Genomic DNA, 18,876 nt, shown 5'->3' on the forward strand with positions numbered 1-18,876 from the left:
AGTGTGCAATAGCATTATGTCTTAAAAATGTAATCTATTAAGTGTATAATAACTAGCATTATGTCTAAAAAAACCCCTACCCGACCCTACCTTAATCAAAAATACTCCGTTGATAAGAAATGCCGACCATCATCAGCTCCTTCTGTGAATCCCAATCATTTTGCTGGGGTAGGGTCTTGCCTCCACATTGGTCAAAACTCAGTATCTGTGAAGTGCAATAAAGCAAGATGTGCCCATGTAGGAATTTGGGGGATACAAGTTGGCCCTTGATGTCACTCATTCTCTCTTCCGTCTCCTTTATAACCCCCTGATTTGTCCCGAACAATCGGACACTCTACTCAGCAAAGCCTTAGCCCAGCTTCGGTACCTCCACTCTTGTCCCCACCCCTGGAAACCCCGGCGATTGTTCACTACTTCTCACACCTCAAGCCGTTGCAAATGGGCACGTGCATCTGGGTTATGAGAAAGTTCACGTTTGCACCCGAGCCAGACGAGCGGAGCACAGGGTGGTCCTCTGTGTCCCGTCCACTTGTCCCTTCTGCCGGAGCGCAGCCTGCAGAACCCCATGTGGGGGCCTGTGTTGTGCTGGAGGTCCCATTCTCCACCCCCAGGGCCCCAACCAGACAGGTGTCCCTGGGGAGGGCGTGGCTCTGCTCCCACGTGGAAATCGAGCCCTGCTCCTCTTCCTTTTGGACGTCTGCACCCCCCTTTCCTTCCTCCGTTTCCATTCACCTGGGGAACCCTGAAGGCACCCTGCCTGGGCCTCCCAAGTATGAACTTGGAGGCCGGGAGGGGAGGGGGTAAATAGATAAGGAGGACGCTGTCAGTAGGTGCTGACCGGCAGACCCTTCCTTAGTTTGCAAATGATTCATGTGGTCAGGATACCTGAGTATATATAGATATGTATAAATATATGTAGCCCGTTTCCGTCGCTCTGTGAAATGTGAGTTATTATAACAAATGTACCAATCTTCCCATCGGAAGGGGCCTTGCTACAGACAATTTCCTGTGTAAAGTGGATGTAAATTAAGAAGCTCAGCTCCCACGAGCTGTAGAGACTGGTGTTTCTTGCTGCTTCAGGCTTGTGTTCACTCACGTCCAAGCAGCACATACAAGGGCTCCCGGCCTCGGCCTCTGCAGGCAACCCGTGGGCCCTAGAGCCCATCTGGGGACGTGTGGGCTTTCTGTCACTCACTGAGGTGGCCCTGAGGAATGTGGTTGTCCTGGAGGGGACGGCGACTGGAGGACAGAAGGTCGGGGGAGGAGGTCATAGTGAGTGGAGCTGAGTCAGGCCGAGACGAGGACTAACCGAAGTCGGGGTGTGGCGCCTGGCTCTGTACAGGGCGCAGGGGGTGTGAGGGGAGACGGTGCCAGCAGACCCTTGCCAGGCACATTAGCTCCCACCCCAGGACCGGCCAGGCAGTAAGACCCCCCTGTTCCTCGAGTCTCCCATTCTGCCACCTCCACTCTCAAAGCACTTTTCTCAAGTGCCCGCCCTCTTGAGAAGCTGTCGACTGCTCAGTGTCCCGGGAGCGAAGCCGGATCCCCGGCAATAACCACCCTGGGGGAAGTTGGAAGTTTCAAACCAAGTGCCCTCCCTGTGGGGTGTGTTTATCTCTCCTGGCTCCATCCTGAAACATACTCTCCTGCTAGAACGCCCTCAACAAAGAACGGTGCTCATGGCCTCTTCTTTGATGGTGATCAGAAGGGCTCCCGCTGTCTCTTTCCCACACTTTCATTCTTCAGTATGAAGCTCATCCACCCTGTTCTGGGGACTGGGGAGCAGGGCCGGGACCAGGGCGGCACAACCCTGGCACACGGGGCACGCTGGGAAGCAGGTGCCGACTCTCACATTTGAGCAGCAGCGCCAGCTTTTGCATGAACCTTGTTTTGCATATGCTCTGTACTCACCATTTCCTATCCTGCTCCAAACTCAAGGGAGTAGCTTCTGTGCGTCCAACTCGTCAGCTTGAAGAGTAGGCGACGCAAATATTCACAGGTCCCTCTAGGGCATTTCTATGTCAAGGTGGCTGCAAGGCAGATGTCTTGGGACTCCGCTGGGAGCAGTGATAGTAAGTCATTCCCTGGCAGCGAGGAAGGAGAGTAAGGTCAGAGCCTGGAGAGAATGGGAATTGCCACGATTGCTGGGGTGGAGAGGTGGTGGTGGGGGGGGGCGCCGGCAACAGAAAGCCTGGCACAGGGAGGCGTGGAGGTGGGGTGAAAACTCCATGGGGTGTGAAGTGAGAGAAGGGGGAGGTCAGGGTGCGGCCGCCCCCTGGCCATATGGAAGCCGGTGGAGGACATCCAGAGACGGGCTGTGTGTAGCACTGAGTCCACACGTAGCTGTGGACTGAGTCTCTCCATGGCAGGGTGGTGGCTGAGGCCCTATGAGGCATCTGAGGATTGTAACAACTACCCTGTTTCTCATTTATTTACCTACATGAGATATTTGGTAGCCATCATGTGGCTGTGCCTGTACCTCTAGCTGCCCTTGGCACCTCGCCCTTTGGGGTGTTTGCATGACACAGCATCGTTGTTCTTGTGCTGAGGCTCTGCTGGAATCTGGGACCAGCTGAAGTTGGCAAGTTGCGGGGGTCACCTGACCAACGATGGGCTGAGATGGGCAGCAACGTGCACCTCAGTTCTGTGCAGCGGCCACATTCCCCAGTCTGTGGCACCTGCTTTGTGAAAGTCAAGGTTCCACCTGGATGCTGCTACGATTCTTCAGGGTCTCACAATCCCAGGGCTGGGCATGGAGACTAAACCTCTTCATAGAGACACTGGGCGGGATGAGGCTCTCAGGCCTTCCACAGGCTCCAGAGTCAAAGCGGAGTCTTCTCAATGCCGGTGAAGTTATGAGCCACAGACAAAGCGAGGGGTGCTCCTCTCCTCTCTTGTCACAGTGAGACTCTCCAAGGCCACGTGCCGGTCCTGCCCATGCCCTCCCACCAGGGGTGAAGGGAGTGCCCGGGGCATGAGCAGGCTGGAGGGTTTGGGGGTGGGGGGAAGGAGTGGAACTGTGCAACTCTACCGACTGAGGTTTGTGCTGCAAAGGGCAGGGGACGCTGCAGGCACCCAGGAAACAGGGATGAGACAGCGCACACAGTAGTGCTTCAGCACTGCTTTCCCTTCGAAAAACAACCTTTCTAATAGCAAGACATGGAAGCACCCCAAGTGCCCATCAATAGCCTAGTGGATAAAGAAGATGTGGTACATGTATACAATGCAATATTACTTGGCCCTAAAGAAGAATGAAGTCTTACCATTTGTGACAGTATGGAGGGACCTCGAGGGTATTGTGCTAAGTGAAGTAAGTCAGACAGAGAAAGACAAATTCCATATGATTTCACTCATATGTGGAATCTAAAGAACAAAATGAATGAATAAAGGAAGCGGAAACAGACTCATAGATACAGAGAACCGACTGATGGCTGCCAGATAGGAGAGGGAGTCGGGGGCTGAGGGAAGAGGGCGAAGGGATTGGAAGCAGGCGTTGGTAGTTATAAGACAGCCATGCGGTTGTGAAGCAGAGCACAGGGAATAGAGCTGAGGCTCCTGTTGAACTGTGGGTCTTGCCAGGTGGGCACTGGAGCTATTGGGGGATCACTTTGTAAATTATGTAAAAGTCTAACCATTGTGCTGTATCCCTGAAAACTAATATTGTATTGAATGTCAACTGTAATTGAAAAGTAAAATAAAAAAAGAAAAACAAACCTCCTTTTCACTGACATTGACAAGTGTGTTTTCATGTGTTGAAATCCTGCTCCCCTGGAATGAACAGTGAGAAACCTGTAATATATCTCTGTGCTTCTGACTTTGACTTTCTAATTAAAAAAACCGGTCATTTCCTTCCCTCCCTCACGGAACCCGGAGCAGCGACTTGATGTGTGTTCCATCTTTGCTCCACTAGGTGGCTCTTGGTGCTCTCAGATATCTGCCAGGCCTTCAGACAGGTGAATGTATCTCATTGGCTCACGAGAGGCATGATGCCACCGGGCAGCCCTTTTTAAGAGAAAAGCCAGGACCGGTGGAATAGCAACCCCTCAGCAGTGCTCTCTGTGCTGGGCGGCAGGACCAGAGCTGCAGTTAAGGCACCATGAGCGAGGTGAGTGGTATTTCTACGGGAGGAGGGAAACCCCCGGCGGGGAGGGGGACCTCCGTTGTCTCAGAAAATGTGAAGAGGAACACACGAGCCCTGCCCCTATTGGCTTTGAGGACCAACACTATTTACAGCTTGCTTTGCCGGGCAAGTGCAGAAACTGGTTCAGTGTGCAACTTTTAAAATTTGCCTCAGAAAGCGAAAGGGATGCATCGTGTGCTTCCGATTTAATTGTGACTTTGGAAAGTGCTTTGGGTTTTAGCCCTCAGGAGAGAAAGCCGACTGTTGGAGTGTTTCACAAAGATCTGTGCTACTTCCCCTGTGTGTCTGCCTAGGGGACACCTTTCAGAGGGCTAGCAGGCAGGCAATGCAGGGGAAGCCGGCTTCTTGGGAAGAGCAGTGGGGAACGGTGTCCCCGCATGGCGCGGGGACACACAGGCTGTGCACACGACGTCTGCAGTTACTCTGAGTAGCAGGGAAGGACATGCAACTCGGTTGGACTGTGAACAATCTGTGTATCTGTGTGTCCAGGTCTATGGCTCTAAGACGGGAGAGACTTGGCAGAGGAGGAGTGACAATTTTAAATTGAAAGTCACTTCTCCGAATGTGTTTATACAGAATATATTTTGTTGGGGCACACTGACAGCTCACATTATCTTTTTAAAAGATCGTATTCCCTTTCTTTCAAATGGGGCAGATTTGGATCTAATTTGACTCTGCAACCGAGACAGTCCATTTTCACTTCCTTTTGGTTGGCACTTAAATAATTACTTTTTAAGATCTTTTATCTCCTCTGTTTTTTTTCCTTTGGCAGACGGGAGATCCTTTTTTTGGAAGTCCAGAGTAAAATTAACAACTTCAGAACTAAAATGTCTCCTCACTGCTTTTATCTCTATGATGGGTGACTTTTGATATAAACATGACAGAGAGAAACAGCAGGCAAAGCCCGATAAAATTTAGGAATGGGGTTTGGGAAGGAGCCAAAGGCTTGAGCGGGGGGCTGGGGGCGGAGGGCAAGCCTTGTGGGGGAGGTGGAAAGGCTGACACCCTTCCAACAACCACAGTTGCGTCCCCAACAGCAGCTCCACGGGTCCCGCGGTCTCACCTACCGTATTCAAGCCTCCCCACAACTCCGTGCGGTGGGTGCTTGTATTATTCTCACTTGACAGATGAGGAAACTGAGGCACGGAATTCAAGGTCAACTGGTTCAAAGCCACCAGGGGGTGGCAGAGCCAGGACTTGGGCTGCAATGCTGGGCAGCTGACTGCCAGGTGGATATTGATGTCCAAGTGCACAAGGAATTCTCTGCACAGCAGGTGCCGGAAAGGAGGAGGAGGAGCAGGGGCGGGTGGGAGCCGAGGAGAAGGCGGCGGGGGCCCCGAAGTGCGCACAGGGGAATGAGTTCCAGGCCTCCACTTCCCGCGCGCCTGGGTCGGGGGCTTCCTGCTGGGTCCTGGAGATTCCAGGACCTCGTCTATTTGTGTGAGGAGCTCACCTTGCTTGCAACGAGAAGGGACGGCTGTGTGCGGCAGGTTTTTATACACGACCTGTTAGTTTCACATGGCAGAAGGACTTGGCGTCCCGCACAGCCCTGGGGCCCCCTCGCTTTGATCAAGTCAGCTGCCAGGGGTTCCCCCGGAGCGGGGCCGCCGCCAGCGCTCCTCCTCGCCGGCTCAGCCGCCCCTCTCCCGCCGGGCCCCTCCCTGCCCAGCCTTGTGCCACAGTTCCGAGGTGCTCCCTTAATAGCGGGTCACCCTGGGACTTCAGCCAGTGTCCCAGACTCCCATGGCCAGGGTCACAAGCTTGTTTCTGTTGGACATGGAATTAGGGCAGCCCGGCCCCGGCATTCCACCAGACGAGCGGCAGGCAGGTGTAAGAATTCTCTGCCTTTGCCCTGCGAATCTTCAAAAAATCCCACAGGACGCTCGGTCTCCCCCTCAGCCGCCCACCAGCCCCTCCTGCAGCCGCCTCCCCCTCGCAGCACGTGCAGCCCCACCCTCCGGCCGCCTTCGGAGTGACCAGCTCTCTGGCTGATCTCCCAGTTTCGGGGAGTGTGCTCCTTGGAGAGTGAGAATTTGTCCTTTGACTAAAACTTAATCTGTTTAAAACATTTAATAAAGTTGAACAGAAGCTCCTTTCTGGCAAGAGAGTGAGAACCCTCCCCCTCTTCTCTCAAGTTTTTCTTCAGTTGGACGAATAACACGCGGCTTCTGGTTTTACGAAGTCAGGCAGGGATGGGTTTCAGATGATCTTTGTTGACTCGTGGACCTCATTACTGCACGGGCCAGAGCAAAGGATTTCGTCAGACGTCCCCTGACCTCAGGACGTATTTGAGTCTGGTGGGCGAGTAGTTCCTGCCCCACTGCCCGTCCTCAGCACCCGGGGCAGAATCCCCGAGCTCACAGCTGCCCGCTTGGGCCAGCGCATGAGCCCGGCTGGGTGGACGGGCCCTCCGAGGGCCACATGCCCCCGGGGGTGGGCGCCCCTCCTCCAGGCCCTCCAGCCTTGCCGGGGACGGAGGGTGGGGGAAACTGAGCCTGGAGCTGGCGGCTCCCTGGGTGGTTTTACAACACAATATCTTCTTTGTCCCCTGTGACAATGCTCTTTTAGGGGGAATGACATGTGATTGAAAAGAGCAGCTCAAGCATGGCAAGGAAAGTCAAGTCCAAATTTAGGGCAGTGCGAGAGCGCGGAGGCGGTCTGTGGGGGTGTCTAATTTACATTCCGGTGTTAAAGTACGTCAGACGTGCGGGGAGCAACCTGGGAGATAAGTTGGGAGATAATTTAGCAGGGATCAGAATGCAGGCCTCTGTGTATTAGCCCGGTCGGACACCCTGGCCAAGTGGAAGTGTACACAGCGTGTCCAATCTGCTCCCGCTGGACCCCCAGGCGCAGGAAGGGCAGAAAGGTCCCCTTTGTTTAGCCACCTGACATGATTTGGGCGGGGGGGGGGGGGGGGGGGAAAGAGTCCCATGGACAACAACAATCAGACTCATTTTCTTAGCCAGGTGTGTGGTTTTAGGTTGCTTTGCAAAAGAAGTTATTTAGAAGAGCCAGCAGCAAAATTTTAAGGCACAAAGGGAAACAGTTGGAGAGTTGATTTAACAATGTTGCACCACCACCGCCCTGTGAGTGAGGGGGTGGGGCTGGGGGAGCTCCCCGTTGCCCCACGTCAGCTGACAGCTATTAATTAGAGTGGGGACCCCTTTGGGACAGCATCCTTGCCAGCCTTGGGTTTGGCCGTCGCGGGCGCCTTTCCTCCATCGGCTTGGACGGGATGTTGCGACTCCGTGCCAGGGTTATGGCCGTTTCTTCCATCCAGACTTTGGCCACAAGAACAGGACTGTCTGTCAGAGGCGTGGCTTGATCACACCAAGGACATTTAAGGGCAAATCTTCAGACCCACATGTCTGTCCTCAGCACAGAACCAGAATCCACTGCCTTATATATCAAGTCTCTAAAGAAAGAAGAAAGCAGCGATACCGTGCTGGACAGAGATGGCAAAGGGAGGCTGCTCCCACTTAAATCCTGGGGAGGGAGCATAAAAAAGATACAATTTTTCCTTTGTCAAAAGCAGCCATGGGCCACAAAATATCATGTGACACTGGAGTGGGGCTTAGCTGGTGTAGCCGTCAGGGCACCACGCTGGTGAGACACTTAGTGAGATGAAACTGAGCTAAAGGGAGGAGGGTTCTGGTTTTAGCCCGGCGATGTGACGGTGAACTAAACACCTGCGAAGGGACGGGTGGTTAGGTTTGCAGGGAACCGTGCAATTCAGAGCAGTTAGGCCCAGATTCCGAGGGTGACCACGTAACACGTGGGCTTTGCAGCTAGCCCCCAAGGCCTCGTGGCAGAGGGTCAAATGACGATGCAATTTCTCGCGCAGCTTTGGCCTCGTCTGGGCGTGTAATGCAGTGAAGGTGTGGGAAGATCCAGCAAGGCCCACATGGTTTTGCTGAATCACAGTGATAGACTCCCTGCTCTAACTGGAGACAGCAGGTCTAGAAAAACACCGATTACTGCTTGGCTTCGAAGTTCGGCTTTTTCTACCTGGGAAGAGGCCACAGTCAAGCCTGCAACTGTGTCTGCGGGGCTGATGAATGCGGGGTAGGGGGGTGGGAGGGGGCTGCCCCCCAATTCGTTCCCTGGTCCTGCGTGTCACTAAGGAATGCGGCGGCGCTAAGAGCTCTCACTGTTTTTCTCTTTTGAATTCTAAGAACGACAGAGTACGAGATGTATTATTATTATTATTATTTTTCAGATAGAAAGGTTGAATAAATGAGTCACAATTGATTTTATTAAAGGCTTGGGGGAATAGTGTGATCAAGATGACAAGGGCTTTTGTGGTGGAAGGTGCCTTGAATTTATGATGAGCCCTTTCTCTGTGTTATTTTTTAAAATTCTGATTTCTGCTCTTGTGCTTTATTAGCGGCGCCCTCTTAGGTGGGCGGTGTTTGCAAGTTGTCTGCGGCCCCGCTCTCCTCCACCGGGCACGCTGTCCTCTTGGAACACAGGAATGCTGTCGTGAGCCCAAGCCGGGGGCTTTTCGTTAATTTAGAACAACTCTGGAAAGGGCTCCCTGCTGGGTGCAAAGAAGGCTTCTTGGGGATGCATGGGCACAGGTTTATATTAAGTTGGAGTGATATTTTAATAAAACACAGCATTAAAGACCATGCTGTAAAAGGGTTGCCTTACTCTCTTCGGGCTGCTAGAGCAAAATACCATAGCTGGGTGATCTGTAAACCGCAGAAATTTATTGCTCGCAGTCCGGAAGCTGGAAGTCCAAGACCAGGGTGGAGCATGGTCAGGCGCGGGCTCACTTCTGGGGCACAGACCTCTCGCTGTGTCTTCCCCTGGAGGGAAGGGGCGAGGGGGCTCCTGGGGTCTCCTTCATCAGGACACGGATCCTGTTCCTGGGGGACCCCACTGTCACCTCCTACTCAGCTGCCAAAGGCCGCACCTCCTAATGCCCTTACCTCTGGGTGTCAGGGTTTCAGCATAGCAATTTTGGAAAAACACAAACATCCAGTCCATAGCAAGTGTTATGGGCTGCATTTTGTTTATTAGAATTATCCTACCTAGGTGGTGAACTTCCTGAGGACAGGGACCACTTTACGGTGTCCACAGGCCTGGCTCCTGGTTTGGCATTGGGTGATGTTCAGCTGCTGGGTGAAGGAATGGATTTCAGGATATGGATTTGTCAGTGAATGTGACCAAGAGACCAGAGCCTCTTTTCTAAATGTTAAGATTTGTGGCCCAGGTAGGTTTAGAGAGGAAACATTCTGTCATTTTTCTTTGCTCCTGGTTTGAAACCTGTGTTTGCCCACTTAAATCCTTCTACATTGGAAATGAACGCATTGATATATATGCAGAACAAATGCTTTCACGGCAGGCAAAGGAAATGAGAAAAACAGCAGAGGATCTCAATAGAAAAACCCTTGATATTTTGGAAAATGTAAAGGAAAATAGGAGAGCCGAAGGAGGGATGGAGGATTTTAATATCTTGTAGTTCAGGGCTGTCCCCACTGAGACCACTTCATTTCAGATAAGTTCTATGAAATTCAAACAAAGGAGATTGTAGTGAGGAAGGCAGAGCCCCTGAACCCCTTGGAAAACATTGACTGTGTCGAAATAGAAAACCGCTCCGGCTGCGCTGAGCGAGCGGGGAAGCCGCGGGAGCGAGGCAGGCCTTGGGTCAGGTCGCTCCCCCTGCTGAGCCGCCTTCGGCCAAACGGCAAACTGACCCGTTGACAGCAGGATCTACCTGGGATGCAGGAAGCAAGTGGCATAGTTAAATATGCTAATTAGTCATTAAACATGAACCCTCAGTGTGAATATTAATTAAGACACATTTTAATTATGGTGGCATATTTAAATATTTTAAATTAATTTATATTTGAGACAGGGGTATATGACAACTCCTATGCAAAGGAAGACTGATTCGCACTTGTGCTCCTGGGAACTCGGACGTGGAGCCATGTACCCACGCCCCGTGCGGTCTGCCAGGGTCTGTCTCCACCTCCCTGCCTTCTCCAGGCACAGGCGCCACTGTTCTTCTCCCGGTCAGCGGAACGAAGTGAAGTGTAAATATGAACAGGGAACCATTTTCCATTCAATTTGGTGCAGGTGCCCTTTGGGTGTGGGTATGAGAATGTGCTATAGGTTTCTGTTTTGTATCATAAGCCAAGCCGCCTCGCCATGCCTGTTCATGGCCCAAACCTGGAAACTAGCATTCATTTCTGGGGCTGCTTTACATGAACGATTCGGATTCAGCATAAGTTATGCATTCCAGGCATCAATCTGCTTGAATATTGTTTGTGCCTTGCAAATAGCCTTAAATTTATGCTTCAGAATCTCACTGAATCACTTCTCGTTCCATTTCTGAGAGGGAAAGGCTTGGCCATATTTATAACGGTGCCAGCGGGAAAATCAATCACCCGCTAAATGCCGTTATTTTATATTATACTCTTCAACTGCCACCTTATAAATAAAAGGAAGACAAATTAGGATCATAGAGCAGGAAGGTAATCATCCACAAATGGAAAGCTCCCTTGCAAAACAACTAAGGGGAAGAAGCCGAAAAAGTGTGAGCTATTCAAATGAGGCAATTTTCCTATGGCAACGGAACTAGAACAGAGAAGAGAGGAGGTCATGTCTCAGGAAGGTTTCTGTCCCCGGTGTGAGGACGTCGTGGATTTTGCCAAGACTAAAATCTCCCAGGTCATGCATACTTCAGTCCTTCCCTCAGTGGTCTGGGATGTCCTCTGAATGCCGGTTTTTAAACACTAGTTTATGATGATCCGATAGCTGAGCTTGAACCGGGGCTGGTTTGAGGCTCTGCTTTTCCGGGTATTGCAATCTGGTCGTCTGCGGCGTGGCACGACAGAAGAATGGTCATCGGTCCCCGTAATGCCACTTCTGTGCCTCGACCAAGATCTAACAGGGTGACTAGTTATTTTAACGTTACACGAAACCTGAAAAGAGGTCCCCGGAGGTTGACAATCCTCATTAGCATTTGTCTTAACAGAATAAGAAAGTAAAAATATAACAAGGAAATAGGCGCTCTCTTTCTCCCAAGGTCTGTAGTTAAGCCAATATACTTCTCTATTCATCATGTGGCTAAGTTCCAATATTTAAAAATGAATTAAGAAATTACACTTGCTTTAAAATATAAGATTCTTACATATATAATTTCCTTATTAAGTAATATTCACGGATGGGTCAGAAGTTGTTAGGAAAGCATAACATTTTTCCTTGAGCGTGACAAATGGCTTATCGTACCTGAGCTTTTCTTTCTCACGTTTCCTTGCGCTGGTTTGACGCGCAGAGAAATAAATCCCCACCCATCAGCCGGTCCACCCTTGAGCCTACAGGTAATCACGTTGGAGCATCCAGGGTGCCGGTCTCTTCACCCCGTGGCATGAAGGGTCATCAGCAGACACGAGTGTCGACACAAACCGGCCCACATCCAAGGTGGGCGAGGGCATTGAGCCCGCCTTTAAAATTCCTCATCTCTTTATTTGTTTCAAAGAATTGTAGGTGGGGCCTGCAGCCGACAAAACATGAAGCCATTATGCTCGAGGACACCTTCTCGCCCGACAGGTCAGGGCGACCCCATAGGATCCCGCCCTCCCTTCGTGAGATCACGCTCCTGCCCGTTCTTGCCTTTGACATTTCCACAGTTAGCTGTCACTGTTGTACCAATGACCATCAGCGGGGACTCCACAACTGACATTCGCAGCTTATCGACTCTTTGGGAACCGGTCTGTCATCAGTCCCCCCGCCACAGCTCCAGGCCAGAGCGGTGGGTGGCTGTCCACAGTGGCCTTGCCTGTCACTCGCACAGCTGTCTCCACAGTTTTGAGTGGTGCCCCCTTTCAGAAAAAAATGATGAGCATGTATATACACAATATATTTTTTAAACTTCATGAAAGTTATGTATACGCGCTAATATATGAAGTGTGGGTATGAAACATACAAAAATAGATATTAAAAAGATAAATTTTTGAGCATGTAGACACAGTTTTTTAAAAATTATTTTGAAATTTGAAGTGCTGATATGCTAATATATGAAAGATAGTTACAAAACATACAAAAAATAAATATTAACAACATGAGAGAATGACGACGCAAACCATACTGTTAGATGGCTTGCTAATTGTAACGGCTTTATTATCCGTCACCAAAGTTTCAAGGTATAACACACACTTGCGAAGGCTAAAGGTAAATGGAAAAGCATGGAAATCTATCATTCCCGTGGTCTTGGTACCTGCGCCCCTTTTCGAGGCTGATATGACGATGGGTTTTTAAGCTCCTGTCGGTGCACAGGAAGCCATTCTCACAGTAAGAGGCCAGTCCGCGCTTCCCTTTTTCTGTTCTTGCTTTGCTGCCAGTATTGGTACTGTTTTCAGTCTGTGAACGTTTTATGCAGGAATTTTTTTATTGTGGTAAAAACAGATAGAGTGTACCACCTTGCCCATTTTTCAGTGTCGAATTCAGGAGTGTTAAGTTTATTGCCATGGTTGAGAAATAGGTGTCCACAGCCTTTTCATCCTGTGCAACCGAAACTCTACAACCCCCTCCCGGCTGCCCCCTGGTCCACGCCGTGTGGTTTACTTTGTGTTTTCATGAAGGTGATGACTCTAGTCACCGCGTGTAAGTGGAATCACACAGTGTTTTGTTTTTTTGCAACTGGCTTACTTACCTTTGCACAACGTCCCCACGGTTCATCCATGTTGCAGCATGTGACTGTGCAGGGATTTTTTAAAGCCACTTACCGACTGTGAGGAGATTAGTTTAGTTAAAGGAAGATCATAGGATCTGCAAAGCCTCTTACGGGAGCCCCGGGAACCACGCGCAGCAGCCCTTGGGGCTTCGCTGGGAGCAAGCCAAGAGGGAGGGGGTCCTGGGACTCCTACTCTTCCCTACTCACCAGGTGGCAATGGCAGCGCAACCCAGAGAGGAGCTATTGATTAAACCTAATTTTTTGCTTACTGATGTGAGATCTTAAACAGATATAAGTAGATATAAATAGAAATGCTAATGTTCTGCTCCCCAGGCACGGTTGCGAGAATTAAGCACCTTTCAACCCCGGAGGTGCTGTCACACTGTGATTTGGGCCATCAGAGCCCCGCTGGGGGTGTGCTGGGTACAGGGGCACCTGAACACAACGGCCCTGCCCCTCCCTGGCGTGCAGCCAGCCCGCCTGAAGGCCACTGACCTAGAGAAAGGCTGCCATTTCCAGGGTCCTACTTCGAATTCAGGGAACCAAAGGAGGCCAGAGTTGTCATTTCGTTCAAAGCAGTCATTTTAAAATAGAGAAGTGAGTGCCCAAAGGCTAATCTTGTTCAAAATCACAGAGCTTCTGAGGAAAAGCCAGTCCAGGTTTCACGTATACATTTCCTATCCTATTAAATTTCTCATTTTCTGTCATAGCCTCTATTCAACCCAATTTTTTTTCCACTTGTCCCAATTCCATTTAAGACTTGAACATGACATATATTAAAAATAATATTGTCCTGGATTTTTTTCTTAATAGTCTCCGGTAAAAAAGGACGACGACAGAAGCCTGGACAATGTCATTCTTTCCTCCACCAGGTCTTCCACTTTATTTTCAGAGTTAGGTGTCCACTCTGACCGCCTGACCCTCCCCTCCAGTCACAGAGGGAGAGGCCGGTGCTTGTCGGCCTCGTGGCTCCTGGGAACCGCCGCCCGGGTCCGAGGCCCCTGCCCGAGGCCCCTGTTGACCACGTTCTCTTCTGCCCTGCCCAGCAGGGTGGCCCTGACTTTGCATTTACACAAGTCTCCCCATTCCTTGCCTCACCCTCCAGGGCTCTATTGGCCTAAGAAAGAGCACCCTGAACCTCCAAACGAAACTCTTTGAAAACATTTCCTCAGGGAGTTGTGGCCCCTTCTGTGGTCAAAAGCATTGCGTGTATAATCGGTAATCACTTATTTTCTCAGCCATGTTTCTTTCCACCTTCTAAGTTATGAGACTTTAAGGGAAAGGGACTGTGTCTCCTGGTCCTGTTCATGTCCCCAGCAGATACCATGGAACCCACACTGATGGAGAAACCACTTTGTGTTGGGGTTTGTGTTGGCGAATGACTAACACATGGTTCTTCCCCTGCAGAGAACTTGTAGGGTGGCAGGGGGTGACAGAGCCACGTAAGGTTACCTGGGCTACAAGGTCCATACAGAAGACAGCTCTACTCACTGCTAGGACCAAGTGCCGGGGAAGCACGGGTAAGGGCCCTGGGCAGGCCTGGGCAGGGGCAGAAGGAAGTGGTCAGGAAAGTCTCCCCAGTGGAATCAATGCTTACAAACGTAGTGGCGCAGTATGATCTCAGTGGAACAATAGCCACATAACAAAGGGTTAATCTTGGAAGTCATGGATTTTAGAACCACATGAGAATTCAGCGATCTTCTGGATCAGTGCATGGATACATTCTATTAGGATGCCATGGCTGATTTCTAACTCCTGCCTAGTGATATCATTTGCTTTAGGCACGCCGGACATTTTCCCATGCTTATCAATGAATGTTGGGGGTCTATTGACTTCTCATACGTTCCTTTAAAAGTGGTAAGGGAAAATTCTGTTCAGTGCATTGGAAGCAGATTACATGAGGAGAGTCAATAAGATTTTTGGAATTGTGTGTATTGTTTTATCTTAAAAGTTCTATGTTCTAATTGTGAGAAATGTCTAAGTGAATTTAGCTATGCCTGTCATCTATAATCTGTGTGAATGTTAGTGTTTGTCCATAGCAGGAGATCATTGCACAGGTTGTATCTCAGAGCCCACGATGGCTTCTGCACTATTATTATTATTTTCTTCTCTCTGGATCTTGTTCAAAGCATGGGCTTATCTTATATTTATAGCTCTGTTCTCACATATGCATACGTCCTGTCAAAATAGCGAGATAACACAGTGCCAGGATGCAAATATTATTTCTGGCAATGTTCCATGCCTCCGAAATGGGGGCTATTTTACCTCTTTCCTGAAGATAACTGCTTAAAATAGATGTAGCAATTTGTCAAGTGCTTCTCCCAAAGACCTCCTGCAGGTTCATTGTTATTTTTTCATCTGGAGTCAATCTTTCTGATCCTCACAGCAGATTCGTCTCATTTTCTGGGCACTGTTCTGTGAATTTCCATGTCATCATTTTTTTTTGCTGAGTTCTTACCGAGAGCCAGATTTGGCTGGAATTCAGGCGAGAGCTCCCCTACACTTGAATTTTGGATGAGGATTTTGAATTCGCATGTGACAAAAATGTAAATGCAGCGTAATGTGATTTCCGAGCTACAAGCGGTGCCCTCAGGGGACCCTGCTCCGGCTCCTGTGTCCCTTTAGTATTACAACAAGGAGGCGGACACGAACTGAAAGGCGAAGCAGATCTCCTCAGACACAAGGCAATTTAAAAACAAGCAACAGTTCTGAAGCCGTGTGCTCTGTCGTCTGCCTCTGCAATAGATTTCTGGTGAGGCGACAGAACTGGGAGGTGTGAGTGAGCGTGCGACTGGGCCGCAGGGGCCGAGCCAGATGCAACGTGTGGGGCCCAGTGAAAGCAGACACGTGGGGCTCCATGTTAAACATTAGTAAGGATATCGTGGCAATGACAGAGCACTCAACCAAGCCTGGGGGCGGGGGGGCGTTCTAAGCTTGGAGGGGTTCTAGGCACAACTCACGCAGCTCTGAGAGTGGCCTTTCTTCTCCTGCACGCCTGGGTGAGGGTGGGGCTGTCTGGTTGCTGTTAGTGAAAAAAAGAGATGGGCAGATAGATAGACAGACAGATAGACAGACAGGTAGCCCACCTAGCAGGACGCTTGGACAAGAAACCAGACGATGGTGGCTGACCCTGCAGGTCTGCTCTGAGGATGAGTAAAAAAGTTGATTCAAAAACACTTGGAAAGTCTGTAACTTTCAAAGATCATATACATGCTAAACTATAACCCCCATGTGAAAATTCGCCCCCATTCCTATCTCAAAAGTCTTTACCGAGCGTCGGTTGCTTACGCAGGTGAACGCCTCAGCGGCCTGCTTCGTCCTGAGGTCTGCGTCCTACACTTGTCTCCAGTCCTCACCTTCTCTCCTTGAGTCTGCCATGTCAGGGGACACAGAGGGCAGATGTCTTAGGCTTGTTCCATTAAAGAAACTGTTTTGTGCTTGGGATGCAAAGAGTCCTCATCATAGGAAGAGCCAAGGTCAATGTGTGCAGATAGGAAGCACGAGCTTCCGCCGTCCCTAGCAGGTAGCCTTTAGCCAAATTACAACAGGAGTTATTTTCTAGCAAATTATGTTGCCCTGGATTTTGGAGCGATTTGAAGATAAACTCTGGTCAACATCAGCCGTGAAGGAGACAGAGCAGTGGGACCGAGTTGGAAGGTGGCGTTGGTGGCGTTGGTGGCGTTGGTGGTGCTGGTGGCGCTGGTGGCGGGGGCGGGGGGGGGGATTGTGCATTTCGTTTGCAGGGGGTGACGGCTAGAATGTAACCCTCCCCAGGGAGGGGCTGATCAAAGGATCCACGGAGGTTTTACCCCTGACTTCTAAGCTGGGCCTCAATTGGCTTGAGCTCCGACAGCTGACTGAGGACAAAGCATTCCCCTTTCCTCTAAGAGTACACAGCCTCAGGCTTCTGCCATGTCCTGAAGCTATTTTCGTTTCAGCTGAGTGCGGGAGGGGACCCCGGCTGCTTCTTTATTACCAAAAAAGAAAGTCTGTAGCTCGAGAAGCCTTGGAACACCCCGTCTTGGAGAAGCGCACTGGGTAGCCCACATGCCAGGGCAACATCTGCTCTCCGTCATAAGCAGGCGGTGCAGGGACTGGGCCCTAGTTTCCATAGGAGGAGTGTACGCGCCCACGAAGCTGGTTGAACGTGTGAAACAGAAACCAGGGGACCCAGGCAGGGGGATCGCTGAGCGGGAGCCGTCTGCATGCTCCTGGAGTCGTGACCTCGCAGGTGCGGGACACATGTCTGCAGGTGTGGTGTCAGGTGTCAGAGTGGATGCTGAACCCTGCGAGTGCAGTTGGTACCAGGCTCCCTGACAACCTTGTGATGTGTGTGTGCCCCGTCTTTTTCCCTTCAGCTGTCCACACATTCTTACGCACAGAATGTTGCATGATGTGAATTTCCACAGTGAGGAGGGTCAGGAAGCACAAGGGAGTGAGGCATGAACGTCTGTGCTGTTGGTGGCAGAGAGGGTTGTCCAAGTCCGGTCTTCCCTCCTCCAAGCTGGCGGCAAACGTGCAGATGCCCCGAGCCGGCCTGCCCAGATTCAAACTCCATCCCCTCCGCTTGGCTGCCCGACATCCTTGGGTGTGTTACAAGGCCTCTCTGTGTCTTAACTTTTGTCTCTACCACATTGAAATAGTTGTCGTATCCACCTCACAGTGTTGCTGCTGTCAAGTGTTAGGCTGTTTGCACGTGCAAAGACAGAGCCTGCTGTCTTGGTGCAAAGACAGGAAACATCTTTGCCAAGACTGGAAGCATCATTGTTCACTCAGCCCCATACGCGGCTCCTGTTTCACGGTGGTTTGGTTGTGTCCATTCTTCTGCTCGTCACTTTGTTCCCACGGTAAGGAAGTTGCGTTCAGTAGATCATAATCAGCTCAGCCGTGGTGGAGCCACGTGGCCGCGGGACGTGACCTCCCATGCCCAGCATGGCTGGCTGTGTAGGGGCCGCCGGCAGGGCAAGATTCTCCTGGCCACGGGGACATTGTCATTCTGTGGTCTTTGGCCACCCTTTGCCTTCATTTGATTCCACCCAGCACTGCGCTTCACTCGCTGTGTTGGGGACGGGGTGGGGGGAACGGAATGCTGATGTTACTGTTGAAAACAAAGCAAAGATGTGTCTTTCTCTGAGTCCAGTTTTCGTAATCCGGAGAAGCCACGTGTGGATTTTCTGACCTCACGTCAGCTTCCCTGGCCTTTGAAATACAAAAATTCCCACAAAACCATGTGATTCCAGAGGGGACAGGTAGGGTTGGTATTTTCACAAAGTTACACTACAGGTCCACTTAGTTCTAGAAGACTGGCCATTTGTATTGGTTTTTCCCTCACCATTTGTATAAGTTGTCTTTAAATTAGGTAGTTTAAGGTAGTTTATTGGCACATTTTGGTTTCTGCTTTTGCATTTATCTTTTATTGACAGCTTTCTATTTCCCTTTTTTCTCTTGGCATTTGGCTGGTCAGCTGTAAGTTCTCAGGATAGAGTGAAAGTAAATCTCTTCTGCCGTTTTCTGTCCAGCTTGCATCTGCTACCTTCTGCATCCACCGTGAGAAAAGACAGCCGGGGTCTGTGTGTCTTTGTCTGCGAGACTATTGTCTTCCGTTGAACCACAGCAGCCGCTCTCGAAAGCATCTGGCTTTTATACCAACAGCCTTTTTATTTTGAGCATAATCTAAGGAAGGACTGACAAGGAAGGTGGTTAGATGGAGAAGTGTTTCTTTGGAGAGTCTGTGGATGGAGTTAGACACACACACATGGTTGCAGGTCCCCTAGGTTCCCCAGGCCCCTTCCCCCTTTCTCTTCTGGTCATCATTCTACTCTCCTCCTGCATCTCCTCTTTCTAGAAAAAAAAAAATCACAAGCTGTGATTGGTACCAACCAAACCCATGAAACACATCCATGCCAGGGTCAGAGGCCTGGGAAACATCCATTGAAATTAATAACTGAGTAGCTAACAGGTAGACGCTGCTTACTTGGTGAAAAAAAAAAGATGACAAATACTAATATTCTCTCTTTGGATTCTCATAATAGCCATGTGAGCTGATACACAT

General features: G+C 50.3%; 1 protein-coding gene across 1 annotated transcript in view; it reads left to right on the forward strand.

Moving 5' to 3' along the window:
- The first annotated feature begins 3,993 nt into the window (after positions 1-3,993).
- PCP4 (Purkinje cell protein 4) overlaps positions 3,994-18,876 on the forward strand; it is a 51,806-nt gene continuing 36,923 nt past the window's right edge. Inside the window, exon 1 of the mRNA XM_054578494.1 lies at positions 3,994-4,105. Within this exon, the coding sequence (XP_054434469.1) occupies positions 4,097-4,105 (9 nt within the window). The 5' untranslated portion in view covers positions 3,994-4,096. The remainder of the gene's footprint in view (positions 4,106-18,876) is intronic.

Source organism: Pteronotus mesoamericanus, unplaced genomic scaffold (genome assembly GCF_021234165.1).
Source record: "Pteronotus mesoamericanus isolate MK-2021 breed Mesoamerican mustached bat unplaced genomic scaffold, CSHL_Meso_final contig_116, whole genome shotgun sequence".
In the NCBI taxonomy this organism is placed as follows: Eukaryota; Metazoa; Chordata; class Mammalia; order Chiroptera; family Mormoopidae; genus Pteronotus; species Pteronotus mesoamericanus.